At 33.5% G+C, this 14,593-nt stretch overlaps 1 protein-coding gene across 4 annotated transcripts; it reads right to left on the reverse strand.

Annotated features, from left to right (window-relative positions):
• Positions 1–1,609: 1,609 nt before the first annotated feature.
• LOC119636500 (ras-specific guanine nucleotide-releasing factor RalGPS1) lies at positions 1,610–14,375 on the reverse strand. Of its 4 annotated transcripts, none has more exons than XM_038031870.1 (8): positions 14,083–14,375; positions 7,075–7,217; positions 6,339–7,003; positions 5,939–6,260; positions 5,420–5,871; positions 5,131–5,343; positions 4,710–4,841; positions 1,610–2,873 (listed from the first exon to the last, which is right to left on the reverse strand). In XM_038031870.1, the coding sequence occupies exons 2-8, from the start codon at positions 7,132–7,134 to the stop codon at positions 2,252–2,254; spliced, it is 2,466 nt and encodes an 821-aa protein (XP_037887798.1). In that variant the 5' UTR covers positions 7,135–7,217; positions 14,083–14,375; the 3' UTR covers positions 1,610–2,251. The 4 variants fall into 4 exon arrangements, with proteins under 4 accessions (XP_037887798.1, XP_037887797.1, XP_037887796.1 ...); XM_038031869.1 differs by having other exon boundaries at positions 7,075–7,264; XM_038031868.1 differs by having other exon boundaries at positions 7,075–7,389.
• Positions 14,376–14,593: the final 218 nt, after the last annotated feature.

Here is a 14,593-nt window from a genome sequence, read left to right on the forward strand (position 1 = left end):
GGTACCAATAAGGATTCAAAAGGAGTCCGTCGGGGCTACCGTATATATATAAAAGGTAACGAGATCGAGAAATTCCAAGGTTAGTTAGTACCTTGTTTTTGTTGAAACCTAATCCATGTCGCACATCGCTAGGTATAAGCTCCTTGATTGATCTCACTGTTGAGATCAATATTATTTCGCGTTCCTAAAAAAAACCAAGCAACAATTAATTCAAACTTGAGTGTAAATTTGTGTAAATTTACGAAATTTATACCTGTCCTTGGAAGTCCTCTACAGTACCTATTTTAGGCGCCGCTACGTCGGCATCATCGAAAAGTTTACGCAGATGTTTAACTTGTTTTTCGTACGGTGTTATGATGCCGATGGATTCCGGTTTAATGTTTTTACGATATAATTTTACCGTCATTAGGAAAATCTTGGAAAAAAAAATAAACTACTCTGTCAACTCAACAGGTTATGTTGAATTTTGTTCGGAGAATTTTTTACGGAACTTTGAAAATTGCCTTACCTAACATAATATAGGTTAGCTTAGGTAAGCAAAATTTAAAAGGTCACTGTGCGCAAACTATGGTCCGTGAAAGAATGAAACTGGCATAGCGTGAATCCTTTAGTAATAGCCTTTCCAACGATCTACAAATTATATTAAGTTTTGCTCGCAGAATTTTTTATATAGGACTTTGAAAATTGCCGTACTTAACATAGGTTAACATATAAGCAAAGTTTGAAAGGTTACTGTAGGCAAATCATGCCTTGTGAAAGAATGAAACTAGCATAGCGTGAATCCTCTAGTAATAGTCTTTCCAAGTCCTTTCAAATACTAATTAGTTTACATAACGTCGTTGTCGTTTCGTTTATAATATTTTTTTAAAAAATACTCGACAAGTTCTATTTTAACTATATTTTGACTTAATCCCTCCGAGACTTCACTTAACAGAATTCTATTAACGACTCAAGGCAGCACTGTAACAAATTTTCGGTTTGTGTCTTGGATAGTATTATTAACCCCTTTGCACTGAAAGTTTTTTTTCATTCGTATTACAATCCGCGAGCCGCGACCGTCATTTCTCACCAACAGCGCAACACCCGAATACTAGCTTTTACGATTTGTTTTTGTTTCTATGTTAAGAACAGCAAATTATTTACAATGTCTACGTAGCCGAGCCCTCGAATCTGAAGACCAATTTTAAATGGCTTCGCTTCGGAGCTCTCGAGTGCAAAGGGTTAAAAATAACTTTGCATCTTTAATAAAACGGGATATAATTTTGATTGAAAATTTTCCTCTTGGCCGCATTTAAACTTCCCTTTATTTAATAATATATAATTTATGGTATTTTCTTTTCATTGCAAACTTTATTTTCAATTACGCATATTATGACGTAACTATTGTGATTTAAAAATACATTTAATAAGTATCAGTAAACGTGACATAAAAATGTTCTGTACAATTTAAAAACACAAGTGCCAACGAAATGGAGCGAAGAAGAAGAGATCGTCCACATGAAAACTTTGCGAAATGAATTTTGAAAAGCCTAATTCTTAATAAGAGAAAATAGAAATATATTCGCATTTTCCGAATTATAATCATTTAAAAAATTTCATCAAAAAAAAATTTTTTTTTTTTTTTTTTTATTTAATATTAAAAAGCACATTTAATACTAACTGCACGAAAAATTTCTAGATATTTTTCAAATATAAATTGCTTTACATCAAATTCGTTTTGGATTATTATTAAACAAAAGATATGTAAATATATATAAATGAAAATACTTAAAAAGTGTAGAGTACGTCTTTCCAAAGTTTTTAAGCGAGCAAGAGAGCAGAGCAAGTTTATTTTTTTTTTTCACATTTTTTTTTTTTTTTTTTTTAACATTTTGGTTTACTTGAATGTACTGAATTGCTATAATACCCCAAAAAGCTCTTTTTAATTTTTTATTTTTTTTTTATTTAATCTCTAACTTATGGCCAACGAAAGTAGAAAAAAAAAAAAAAAACAAGAAGAAAAATTCGTTGATTTTGTATTAACGGTGTATATGTTTCATAGGAAATTTCGTTTTGTTATCAGTCTTAGAAAATTATTTGAGTTCGAGTAAAAAGCTCTGTCTCTTGCAAATAACTGAAATGAGTTTAAAAAAAAAAAAAAAAGAGAAAAAAAAAAATCTTCAAAAGGAAGGTGGTGTTTATAAACTTAATTAAACATAAGGACTGAGCCCACTTGTCAATACTACTAATACGCGCCATCATAGTCGATTCATTATTCGAATGACATTAAATTGATTGGCTGCAATTTCGGTTTATGCTTATGCACGGCAAGCTGGCATATGGTGCTTATCCATAATTGCGTTGTTTGTGGACTATCGGTGCGGAACTTGTATGTTGTACCCCAGGCACGATTGTACAATTCAAATGTGTTCTTATGCTTGGGATTGTTAACAATTTGAGCATACCAGCCATCCAGCGGGCACACCTTGCACGGTTCACGTTTAAAGTCGTTGCGTTCGCTGCCTTTAAACGATTTCGGCGGAAAATAGACCAATGAGTTAGCCCATATTTGCAACCAATAACGTTGCCATGAGGCTACGGCGGGTTTACGACCTTCTTTTTGTACAGTTTTACGTCGCACACATCCCTGCAAGCCATTCGTTTGAGTATTAAGTAAATTCAAAGCTTCATTCTCCCACAGATGACAGGATAACGTCGTGTCGACATTATCATTTAAATTTAACGAAACATTTGCATCGGCCACTATAGCATTTGTCTCCAATACAGAATCGTCCAGTAAATGCCGCGATGGTTGATGACTTAATAGACTTTGATTGGGATCAGGTGTAATAGCATTTGAGGATGTGTCGTTGACATTAGCTTTACCGAAAATGCTATAAGTAAACAGCAAGAGGATGTATATTCTTGAAAGTGAAATGATCTCATTTCAGTTTTTCTCAATGTTTTTTTGTTAACAACTTTCAATAAAACGACATTTTGTATTCAAAATAAAAGAATTTTTTGTTTTTTTTTTTTTTGTTTTAAATAAACAAATAGTTTTTTTAAAAAGAGAAAACCATTAGAGAGAGAAACTCACTTTCTAATATGATGGATTTTTTAGGGAAATAGATGATAATAACAGTGATTAGGAAATCTTTTTAGGACGGTATTGCTGAGAAGAAGTTTCGTGAAACTCTTTGATAAGGAAAAAAGTTTTTTACCGACTTACGCCGATATTGTTAATATCCAGTATTTGATTGTTCCTTGTACCTGTTTGCAATTTGACAACCTATGCCGCTACAAATATTCTCAAAAACATGCTATGAAAGAATAATTATTTCAATTCTGCATCTTGACTATACCGCACGATCGTTTACGTTACGACACGAGTATACATTAGGCGTTTGCAAAAAATGTTGATCATTTTTTCACTTGAAAAATGCATTTATTGTGTCGCAATATATATTAATCAGAATAGTTTCCACCGTTTTCTACATTACTTTTGGCAATATGGTGATATCATGTCGAAAGAACTTATATTGGTTTGGCAGCTATCCACTCACCGGCCCATTTTCGCAGTTCTTTAACTTTGCGGAAACGCGTGCCAGGCAAGTGGTAATCAGGAAGCGCCATTTCTGGTAAGTGCGCTGGGTAGAGCATAATTTCCCTTTCACTTTGCAACAATGTACTCTGGACAACTCTTGCAACAAGTGGCCAAAAAATGGCATTTTCAGTCAATTCGTGTCGTTTTATTTTATGTAGGGAAAGGTCAAAACCATCGTGGTAATCAGGAGACGCCATGTCTGGTAAGTATGCCGGGTGTAGTAGAACTTCCCATTCGCTCCTTGAATAACTTTTGCAAAATGTGTCCAAAAAGTGGAATTTTTCAAGAAATTCGTGCCGCCAGTTTTAAACCATTGAACCCCAAACCGACAATTGAGTTACGATGGAGCAGCATCACCATCAGCCTCTGAACATGTTTGCTGGGCTTCGACAGCGGATTTTTTTTCAAGTAAACAACAAAAGTAATGAACTTGGAAGAAGAAGAATTTTAAGTGCTCTATAATTAGCGTCGACGCAGTTACTTTACATAGAGGAAGTTCAGAAACATGGAATTTAACCGTTAAGTACACTGGCATTTCCCATTTCTTTATCATTTTTATTTGTGGTCGTCGTTGATCAAAATTTTTGCAAACACCCAATATTAGGCAGTCATAGATAGGTACGAAAGCAAATCTTTGTATTGTTTTTTAATTCATTCTCGTGATCTTTTCGTTAAATCGACTCCAGCATTTAGGTTAGTAACTCAGAGAGCCATCTTCGCCAATTCCATAAAAAGGCTACATTAACGTTTGCAATGATATTAAAAACTTAAATCCTGGGTTAATTGTTATCTATATTTCACTAGTTTTTAAAATTGTTAAACTAAGTGCTTCTGGTTTTTGTTAGCTGGTAGTAGTTAGATGAATAAGGTGACGAATCTTATTTTCAGATCTTGATAATGAAATGATTAACTAAATTACTTAATAAATTATAAAAACTTCTATTTACTTGGAATGAAAAGACGTTTTAAGAAAAATATGATTTTTTGTATTGTTTTGTTTTGTTTCGTTTTTTTTTTTTTTTTTTTTGGCTCCAAATAGAATGTGTTTAAGCGGATTTACACAAAATTTGCTATTTAATGGATAAGAATGATATCAAGAAAGTAACAGAGAAACAAAACGACTCACCAACATCGGCAACAAGCACAGCGTTTATGCGTTGCAGTAGTATTTAAAATTATGCCAGAGCTTGTAAACATGATCAGTGCAAAGCAATGAGATTTATGTGAATAATTTCGTGGTAAACTTGAACTACGAAATCTATTGCAGTGTAAACAAAATTGAAAAAAGAATTATGTTGGGCATCATGGATGACTCTCAGATGCGCCGTGAGAAAGGAAGAAAGAAGAAGAGAGTAAAAACAGAGTAACAAAAAAAAAAAAAAAAAAAAAAAAAACAAACATATTCGTTCCAATAATGATTGAAAAAGAAAGTGAGATAGAGCAGACGAAAACACGAAAGAACAGAGTTGAAAAAGTTTTAGGGCGAGTTTTTCTTCTTTTTTACTATGGTAATCTTAATTGAAAATGGGGGAAAAAAAAGAACTTACTTGGTACCCAGACTGCGGCATTTACGATGACCCGGTATAAATTTATTGGCTGCTGAGGCACTAGATACACGCACCGAGCCTATAGTTTTCGCCGGCGATAAATTTAAACAAGCCAAAGCCGGTGTTATCATTTCAACGTTGCAAGATTCTTTCGAACTGCACGAAGACGAGCTAGGCACCATAGGTGACGCAGGTTCTAATTTCAATGATTTTCTATTAAAAAAAAAACGCATATAAACGCAATTAAAAAAACTGTTTTCTTAAGTTGCTTCGTAATTTCTTAAATTACTTGTATTGCTCTTCCTCAAATATATTTTGCAACTCTTCTATATAGCGTATTGAATTTAGATATTTCTGTGTTGTGGCCTTGACTTGTATGTAACAATAATTCGATTGCTGATAGTTAGCTATCACTCTTAAAATGTTATTCATTCGATTGCGTCGTTGATCGGGCTCGAGACCGCCTTTATGAGGAAATGCCAAATCAATAAAAATTAAATCGGTTAAAAATAAACCCAGATAAGGTATGCATGGCAGGCGTAGACTTTCCAAATAGGATCGTAAATTTTCCCAATTATTTTGATCACTGAATATATCACTTAAACGCTCATAAGAATGTTTATCCTTTTTCGCCAAACAGGACCATGTCTTCTTTAAACGATAAATACTTGCACTTTGCATTCCCGATATAATCGCGAACAATGAGTGTAAATTGTTTAGTTCATGTAATTTTTTGGCAACCTAAAAGAAAGAAATTATTTTAATGCTTTTTTATTATAAAAGAAATCACTTGTTATGGCTGGCTCACTTTGATGAAATGGGCCAAAATTTCGGCGCGTTGCTTAGCTTGTTCACCGCTTAAAATTTCCTGTACTGTCCAAAAACTTGTGTGATTGAAACGTTTAGTAAATGCGACAATGTTCGGTGTGACTGTGTGTTTGTCTTTTTTAGTCCAGGCACAACTGGTTAACTCATCGGGCTGGATGGAAGCAAATATATTGAAATCCAATAAAGTCAACTGATTTGCTAACTCATCGGCCGGGACTCTTAAAGCATTTAATATTGTTGAATCTAACGTATCGCCCGATGATTTATTCGACGAGTGACCAGGTAAACTATGTGATTTGGAACTACATTTAAAACGAGAAAAGGATAAGAAATAATTTTTTTTTTTTTGATATCAGGATAATCTTCTCTTTCTTACTTACTTTACACCATAGTAGTTGCCCGGTGAATCTGGTGAGGAGGAGAAGGCTGTTAAACAACCTATAGAATTTTTACGTCGTGAACTTTTAATATTTAAGGACTTACTGGAGCATTGTGCTCCCGTCGATTCGGAATCATCTAAATAATTACAACTTTGCGTCGAATTATTGTCATCTTTATGTTGACGCACATAAGCAATTGTGGCGGCGCCATTATTAGCCGCGCCATCGGCAACACGATCATTTATTACGTTGGAGGCAGTGCTGGAGAAGCGTCTCGAATTACGTAAACTTGCACATAAAGCACTAAAATTACTTTTATGACCGCTCAACGAAAGATTATCATCATTTAGTGACTTTCCATGACTATCAACCTCATAATTATCAATGCCATTATCATCATCATCATCATCATCATCATCATCATTATTGCAGTTCTCATTGTTAACGTCATCATAGCCGAGAGTATGACGTTTAGAACGACGACGGCCCAAATAGGAATTTCGTGTTGACTGACACTGCTGTTGTTGGCTTTGATGGCGATGACGGCGGCATACTGAATTTATTGCCGGTGATTGGCTTACAAATGGACCGCTACCATTTGAAGCATCACTGATTGGTGACGAGTCTCTGGTACCATGCTGCAAACTGTAATCAGTATCTGTCAACTAAGTTTTGAAAAATATTTTATTTAAAAATTAATGTTAATACAACAAATAATTTTATCGTTACTACTTACCTCAACAAAACGTAAATTATCCGCCGATAGTTCTCTAGCGATTTCCGAGTAACGCATCATATCACTTTTTATAAGAAACAATTTAATTTTGCTTAGGTTCTCTTTTGCTTAAAATTCATTGTTGCAAATATTTGCAGTAATTTCTTAAGTTTCGAAAAATCAACAATAATTATAAACAATTGAAAATGATCTTAAAAAAAAAACACAAAGCCACATGTATTTTTCATAATTCGTTTATTTTAGGAAATGTTTTCATTGAGATGAACATCGACGTCTTATGTTTGTGACCTTTGCAACCTCTTTACTAATTAGTTACTAATTTGAAATATAAGAAAAGAAAAGAAAAGAAAAGAATTTTTAAAACGCCACACAACGCACAAATGACCAGATATAGACGATCGTCAATTAATAATAATTGTAGGAAAAAATAATTTGTGTTCTCCTCGCCGTGCAGTGAACACATTAGGTTTGTTAATTGCTTTCAGCGCAGAGAAGTGCGTTATAATGGAATCATATTCGCTTCTCTTCATTGCTATGTACCGAGGGCCGCTGTGATCATGGGCCGTTTCGCTTCATTTTCAAACATCTTTCTTAATCGGCAGTTTGGTTTGAGGTTTATATGTCAAGTTCGTGTTTCTATCTCAACTTTTCCGACCGCGTACAGGAGATGATGGACGGACAGAGATGGTTAAAATTTATCGCAAACTTAGCTCAACTGCTCAAAACACAAATCTTTGATGCGTACCGCAAAATGTATTAAAAACGGAAAACCCACATCCTCTACGCCATCCGTCCTTCGGTAGTTCGATATGGAAATCGAAAGTGAATCAAAGATTCGTCTACAAGTGGAGAGATATTTGAACGTATTGATCGGGTAAACATATTCTGCTGTTCCAGACAGATCGCAGAGGCATCAATTGAATCTCGCCCAATGTGATTTGGATGCTTTATTTGCCTCGATATTTAAAAATAAAAAAAAATTCGACGAATGTCTAATCTAATCCGACGATGGGGCGTATGTATCACGAAGAACAATGATCTTAACCTATCTGATCTTCAAATTCAATCGTACTGAACCGAAGAATTGAATAGTGTCAAGAAGGGTTATTTCTTGAAATTTCAAAGACGCTCGATCATTTTAAATATTTCCTCTTAACAACTCATGAGACTTGTCAAAAAAGCAACAAGAAAAGATGAAAAAAGGGCACCTATTGGGACCCACAAATCCTATATAACCATCCGTGATAGTTCGCTCCTTTGGTAACCTATAGAAATTGACCTCTTGTAAAATGCCGACTTAGATCATTTAATTACCGTTTACCTTCAGCTTGATAAAGCTCCTCCAACGGTAAATCGATTACTAGGATAGTCTAAACTCAACTTTCATGTAAAAAAAAAAAACATTTTCACTTCAATTTATATAAAGTATTTGAAGCAAACTATATAAATACCGCCATTGTCAGCATTATTCCAAACAACCGTGTTAAACGGTGGCAGGCTGAGAATCTGCCACTGACGTGACCATGACTGGATATGGAAAAAATGAAATAGCTGAGATACGGATTCGTAAGCAAATTCTGCGAAGGGACGACTCAAAACATTTTCGTACATTTAGTGCCATCTGGAAAATCAGGCAGTATACTGGACACGGTATATTGCAGGTAGTCAAGTAGAGAGGCAGCACCAAATGTATTCCGGACCGGAATACAAAACATAAATATGCGCTTCGTTTTTTTACTCATCACAGTCGATATATGTACGATCGTATATTGCAGATGTGCTGAATTGGAATACGATCGATTTAATTGAAATTTAAATACATTGATGAACAAATTTATTGATATGAAAAAAAGCTTCTTGTCAAACTTTGAGAATAGACCGCAAAACACATATATATAAACACTTTGTGTTTATTCATCCTTCTTTATCACGTTTATGGTCAATAAACTTGCATACGATGCGGAGAAAACAAAATTTTGCTAAAGCAGATTTTAATCGACATGAAATTTAAAGGCAAAAACAATAACAATATAAATATAATACAAAATTTATATTTATGATTTCATTTCAAAAAATAAACTATAAAAAAAAAATAAATAAATAAAAATAAAAACAAAGACTCACTCGCACTGCTGCCGACTGCTAGCACAATCATTACATTTCCCCTTATGCGCAATCTGCGAAAACATAAAGAGAATCGCAAAGGAAATTACGCACAAAACTTATCATCGTCAAGCTGTAAGCGTTTTCTGCTTCTAAAAAAGCTAAGATCGATAATTCTTTTGTTAGACTTTACAAAAGTCACGTATAAATTTGCGCACATATGCACGCACGCAATAGCTATCTATCTATCTATAGTTACGCCTTTGAGTAAAATATTTAATTTTATAATGAAAAAAGGTATAAAAATTAAATAATTTTATAAAACTACCTTGTGATCGGATTGCGGCGGCTCTCAATCTCATTTCTCTCGGTCGTGAAAATTTTATTTATATTAAGAGTTTATCTGATAACAAACTAAACGGACTTTGAAGGAGTTAGTGGACTCCCCTGCAGTAGAGAGCATCATTTGAGCGAAGAGAGTTCCACCAACCCGACCTGGGCAAAACGCCCAAAATTTCGTACTGACTAAGAGTAATAGTATGTTTTTAAATCCATAACGAGAGGTTTTTTCAATTCGTCAGATACTTATTACGGTATTAGGTGTTTGCGTTAATTTTGGCCAGCAACTTCTACAGGTACAAATGATAAAAGCAATGGGAATTATCAGTGTCCATAACGATGAAATGCAATGATTTTGATTTTTCTCTATATAAAATATCAATTTTCCATTTAATATCCAAGATTTATTCACCGTACGCCGACGCTAATCAAGGAAAGCTTAAAATTGCATTTTCGATCCTCATTACTTCACCTCCTTTATTTGAAGAAAACTGCTGCCCAAGTCCACCAAACACGTTCAGATGTCGATTTTGATATCAACCGTTTAAAAGTAGCCATGTTGCCTTGAAGGATCAAAAAATTTCAAGGACCGTGAATTGTAAGAGACCGACCTAGAGACTCGCAGAACTTTCCAACAATTTAGCAGATGATGAATAAACTGTTTCAAGATATTTACATGCGACGGGAATGATTCAAAAGGAAGGAAAATGGCTAATTCCCAAAGTGATTGAAAATTCGCGTTCGAACATTCCCATTTCAACATCACAGTTTCATTTAAGAGCATTTAACAATCTTGAGACTCACAATAGCAAATATTTCCAATTTATTGAAACCAGACAATTTCTATCGTTCGACGCACCATTGCATGCTATTGTGGATAATATCACCGAAGGGCTTAAATTGGTTAATTTCCCATAGGTAATATAGGAGAGCATGTGTAGGTTAACCGCTAGTTTTCTATAGGTGATGTAGTGAGAAGAGAAGAAATACATGATAAAACTTTAAATTGTGTTCAGGCGTTAACTTGACGATAGCTGGTGCTGCACTTTTTTTGTGTTACTACATTCGACCATTACATTACTATACTAATACACTAACTTTCAAAATTTTATTATCTTCTAATGAACTAAAAAGTTCAATGAATTCAAATTTTAAAAGTGGGCCGGATGGATATAGTTCAAGAGATATACGACAATCACTTGTTTTCGTTTATTCAATTCTGTATGTAATTAAATAGTTTAGGGAAAAGTCTGATGTTTACGCCGAAGGGCAAAGCATATACAGGCAAACCTGTTTTTGTGCGGTAGATAGGGACCGCTGAAAAAAAACCGCACAAAAAAAAATATTCAAAAACTTCATAAATAGCTATAAGAAATAATTTTTCATAGCATATTAAAGAAAATTTTTTTTATGCGGTAGGTTTGACTGTATATATATATAAGAAAAGAGAGAAAAATGCGTATTATTGCGGCAAAAAGCGGCAAATTTTCACAATATTACGTTTCAGATATAATTGCTATGCAAACCGCACCCAGATGATATGAGATATTTCCCAAATGTTTATTTATAACCCATTGTATCTTAATCCATTACTTAATACTAGGCTTTGTAGTATATGCTGCCCACGTTTTCCCTAACGACATTCTTTTCAGCAGTAAAATAATAGTGTAAGAGTAACTGGCGAGAATTTTGGCGGCCTTTACGTTTCTTGATTTACTAGCTGATGTATATTTTTCCAGAAAAAGTGATGAAATCAAAATCCTTAATGCTTTCATGGATGTGTCAATGGAGTCTGCCTGCTTTCTTAAAAAAAAACGGTGCGTGAAAATAATATATTATGACCTTTAAAAGCGTTCATAAAAGTAGGTCTCACGCTATGAACTGCAATAACACGTCTTAGATCAGATTGAGCATTTTTGTTTAGCTTCGAGTTAAGTATACCTTTACAGATTCGCGCGATAAACTCTCGTCTGTCAAATCCAAGACCACACTAAATGGAATTGTTTTCGGTAGTGCCACTGTGAAAAGATGAAAATCTTTCCCAATTGCTGATGTACATAGATTTACAATAGCATTTCCCCTTCTATAATAGCACTTTCAACTTTAGTTGAAAAATTGTTGAAATCACTTCTTACCTTTCTATATATATTATAGTAAGAAAGACATATTAGTCGTATTGGTGCAATAATAGTAATCTTTTATAATCTATTATTAAATTATTTATTAATAAATCATTATTATTAATCGTTATACCCACCACTTTAAGTTGGAGGTAAACTTATTTTCTTGTTTGTTTCCCATAATGTATGTAACACCCAAAAGGACGTTTCATCGATCCTATAAAGTATATATATTCTTGACTAGCGTGAAATTCTGACTTGATTTTGGGCATGTTCGTCCGCCTGTGCGGTTTGTGTCCGCGTTGTGTTTGTTGTTGCCACTGTCCTGATTGACTTTAAATTTATCAGAAACATTGGAAGTTTCTGCACGCAGGTTGGCACTGAAAATGGACCAAATTGGACAGAGCGGAAGCCTGCACAGAAGCCTAATTTGAACTCAACTCCACTTTTCTTAACAAAAATTTTTGAATTTTTGGTAATTTTTAAAGTTAGAAGACTGAAACTTTTCACATCAGCAAAAAAGAAACCAATCGGCCATGCCCACACAAAGTTACATAAGATTAATCTTTGTTTTGTTCACTTTTTTAAGGTTTCATGTTCATTAATCATAAGGCAAACAAGATAGAATGTTTCACACTATTTTGCACACTCCTTAAATGGATATGTATTACGTGCCTAAAAATGGGTTAATTTTAAACTGAATATGGTAGAATGCTACCGATATGTGTATCAAATAAAGGAACTTGGAGAGTAGAATGCGAAAAACATAGTGGTAGGAATACGAGATTCGGTCTCCGCCGAATATAACTTTCTTACTTGTTTTTTATTAATTCCTACTGATTATTGTTCAAATTTTAAAACAGATTTATGACTTCAGCTTTTCTTATTATAAAAGAGCTATAACGCAAAAGTTGTTATTCAAGTCCTTCCATGAAATGAGTGAAAACACTAGTGAAGAAAAAACCATTTTTTAACGAGGAATTTCGTAATACATGGAGTTTTTTTTTTTTAAAGGGGGACGCTTTAAAGAAGTTATATTTCACATTGTTTAGAGCATAAAATATTTTGACTGGGCCCTACTCCCTTTAACATATTTTAATTGTGTCAGTGCAGATGAGAGACATTGGATTTCGAATTTTCTAAAATTTTAACAAACTGACTTTGTTCGTAAAATTTAAAATAATCTCTTCTTCTTCCTTTTCTATTCAGCAAATCAACAACCGAAAATCCGGTGTGATGTAAAAAAGGCCGAATGTGAATTCAAAGTTCTTTGTTTGTACCTAAATAAAAGTTAGGGTTAATTTTGGTATATAATTATCATAATTTATTTTATTTTATTATTTCTTTGTATTTCCTAATTAAACTATATTTGGTTAATGTTTTGTTAATTTTACGGGTTATACGAGCGCCACGTTTTCTTCTTTTTAATTTTTATTAAAAGAGTGAGAAAAGGAGCAGATGAAGGAGCGAACTTGTTGGAACGGAGAGGCGAACTTGCCACGTAAAATGTCTACATTGTCTACATTTTGAATATTATTATTTTTTTGGGCTATGTCTTGTGATTGTTTTGTATGATTAGCAATCGCTTGTTGTAAAATAGTTTTTGTTTATTTTTCACAGAAGGACGCGTTGACACAGCAAATAATGTGAAGGAGCTTTATTTATTTGCGGAAGTAAGGAATATAAGTGACGACATAAGATTATTAATTATTCCATCGCTGTTAAAATAATCCTAATTTATCCTTTTAAAATCTCTTTAACTTCAAGTGGATGGTATAACTAATAATTCTACATATTGAATGATAATAATTTTTAAAAAACCCAAGTAAGCCTATGTAGAAGAGAATGGCGTACTCGCGTCTAAAGAAATGCAAGAGAAACAAATTTGATCTCAAACTCTATTATTCAAAGGCAGCGGTATGCCCCAGAAGATTCAATGAACAACAAAACGCAGAGTACTTGTTTAAAAAAAAACTATCAGAAGAAAGATAAAAACTATTCAACAATACTAACAGAGAAAACCTTGAAATCTTTTTAGTGTACACAAATTCATTTTGTCAATAGCAGCGAATATTCCCTATTTTTTTTAAATCTCTTTTTGTACGTACATGACCTTTTCAACACAAACCATATGTTCATTATATTATGATATTAAGCTGTAATGATGTCAAAGGCTACAAAGCTAAAGAAGCAACATAACGTTGAATCATTTTCTTCAGCTTTCCTTCTTTCTTTTTTTTAAGGATAGCTTGGAATGGCAGGAAACATGAATTAATGTTATCCTACAAGTGTACAACGCTATATGGTCTTTTGTGCCCACTTCCCGTAGACTCGTTTTATATTATTCCATTGTAACAATTAGCAAAGCGTTTTTCATCGAACCATAAAATGATATAATGATATAATCAGGCGGGGCTAAATTTGCTTTATATTTCCTTACACTTACACTCAACAATGCTTGCAAAGTGTTTGTTACACTTGAGAAGAAACACAGAAACACAGAATTCACCCCTTTATTAAGATATTTTTTTTTTTTTTTAGTTATTATGAATGATTTATTTATTTGGTTTTGCACAATTCTTTAATCCTTCAATTTGTTAGCTTCATCTTTGAAAAAATAAGCACATTTCTTATATTTAATTTCTATTTTTAATATATGTTTATTTGTTTTATACGAAATAGATATTTTTTCACTGAATTCATATAACATTCCACCCGAGCAATCAAATAAACAAAACAACAACAACAATACTTTAAAAATTTTAGGTTCTGCTATGCTGCTAATTGGAGCAGAGTTGTATGAGCAGGTTTAATTCTACTCAGAACAGAGTTGCCTACTCCACTTTTCCCATATTCATTGCATTATTTTAGGTGTTGCCAATTTCAATAAACATACCATAGACGAAAAAGCATTGACCTAACATATAAAAAATTGGACAGAAACGTTGTGGAGTCCA

This window comes from Glossina fuscipes, unplaced genomic scaffold, assembly GCF_014805625.2.
Source record: "Glossina fuscipes isolate IAEA_lab_2018 unplaced genomic scaffold, Yale_Gfus_2 28, whole genome shotgun sequence".
Taxonomy (NCBI): domain Eukaryota; kingdom Metazoa; phylum Arthropoda; class Insecta; order Diptera; family Glossinidae; genus Glossina; species Glossina fuscipes.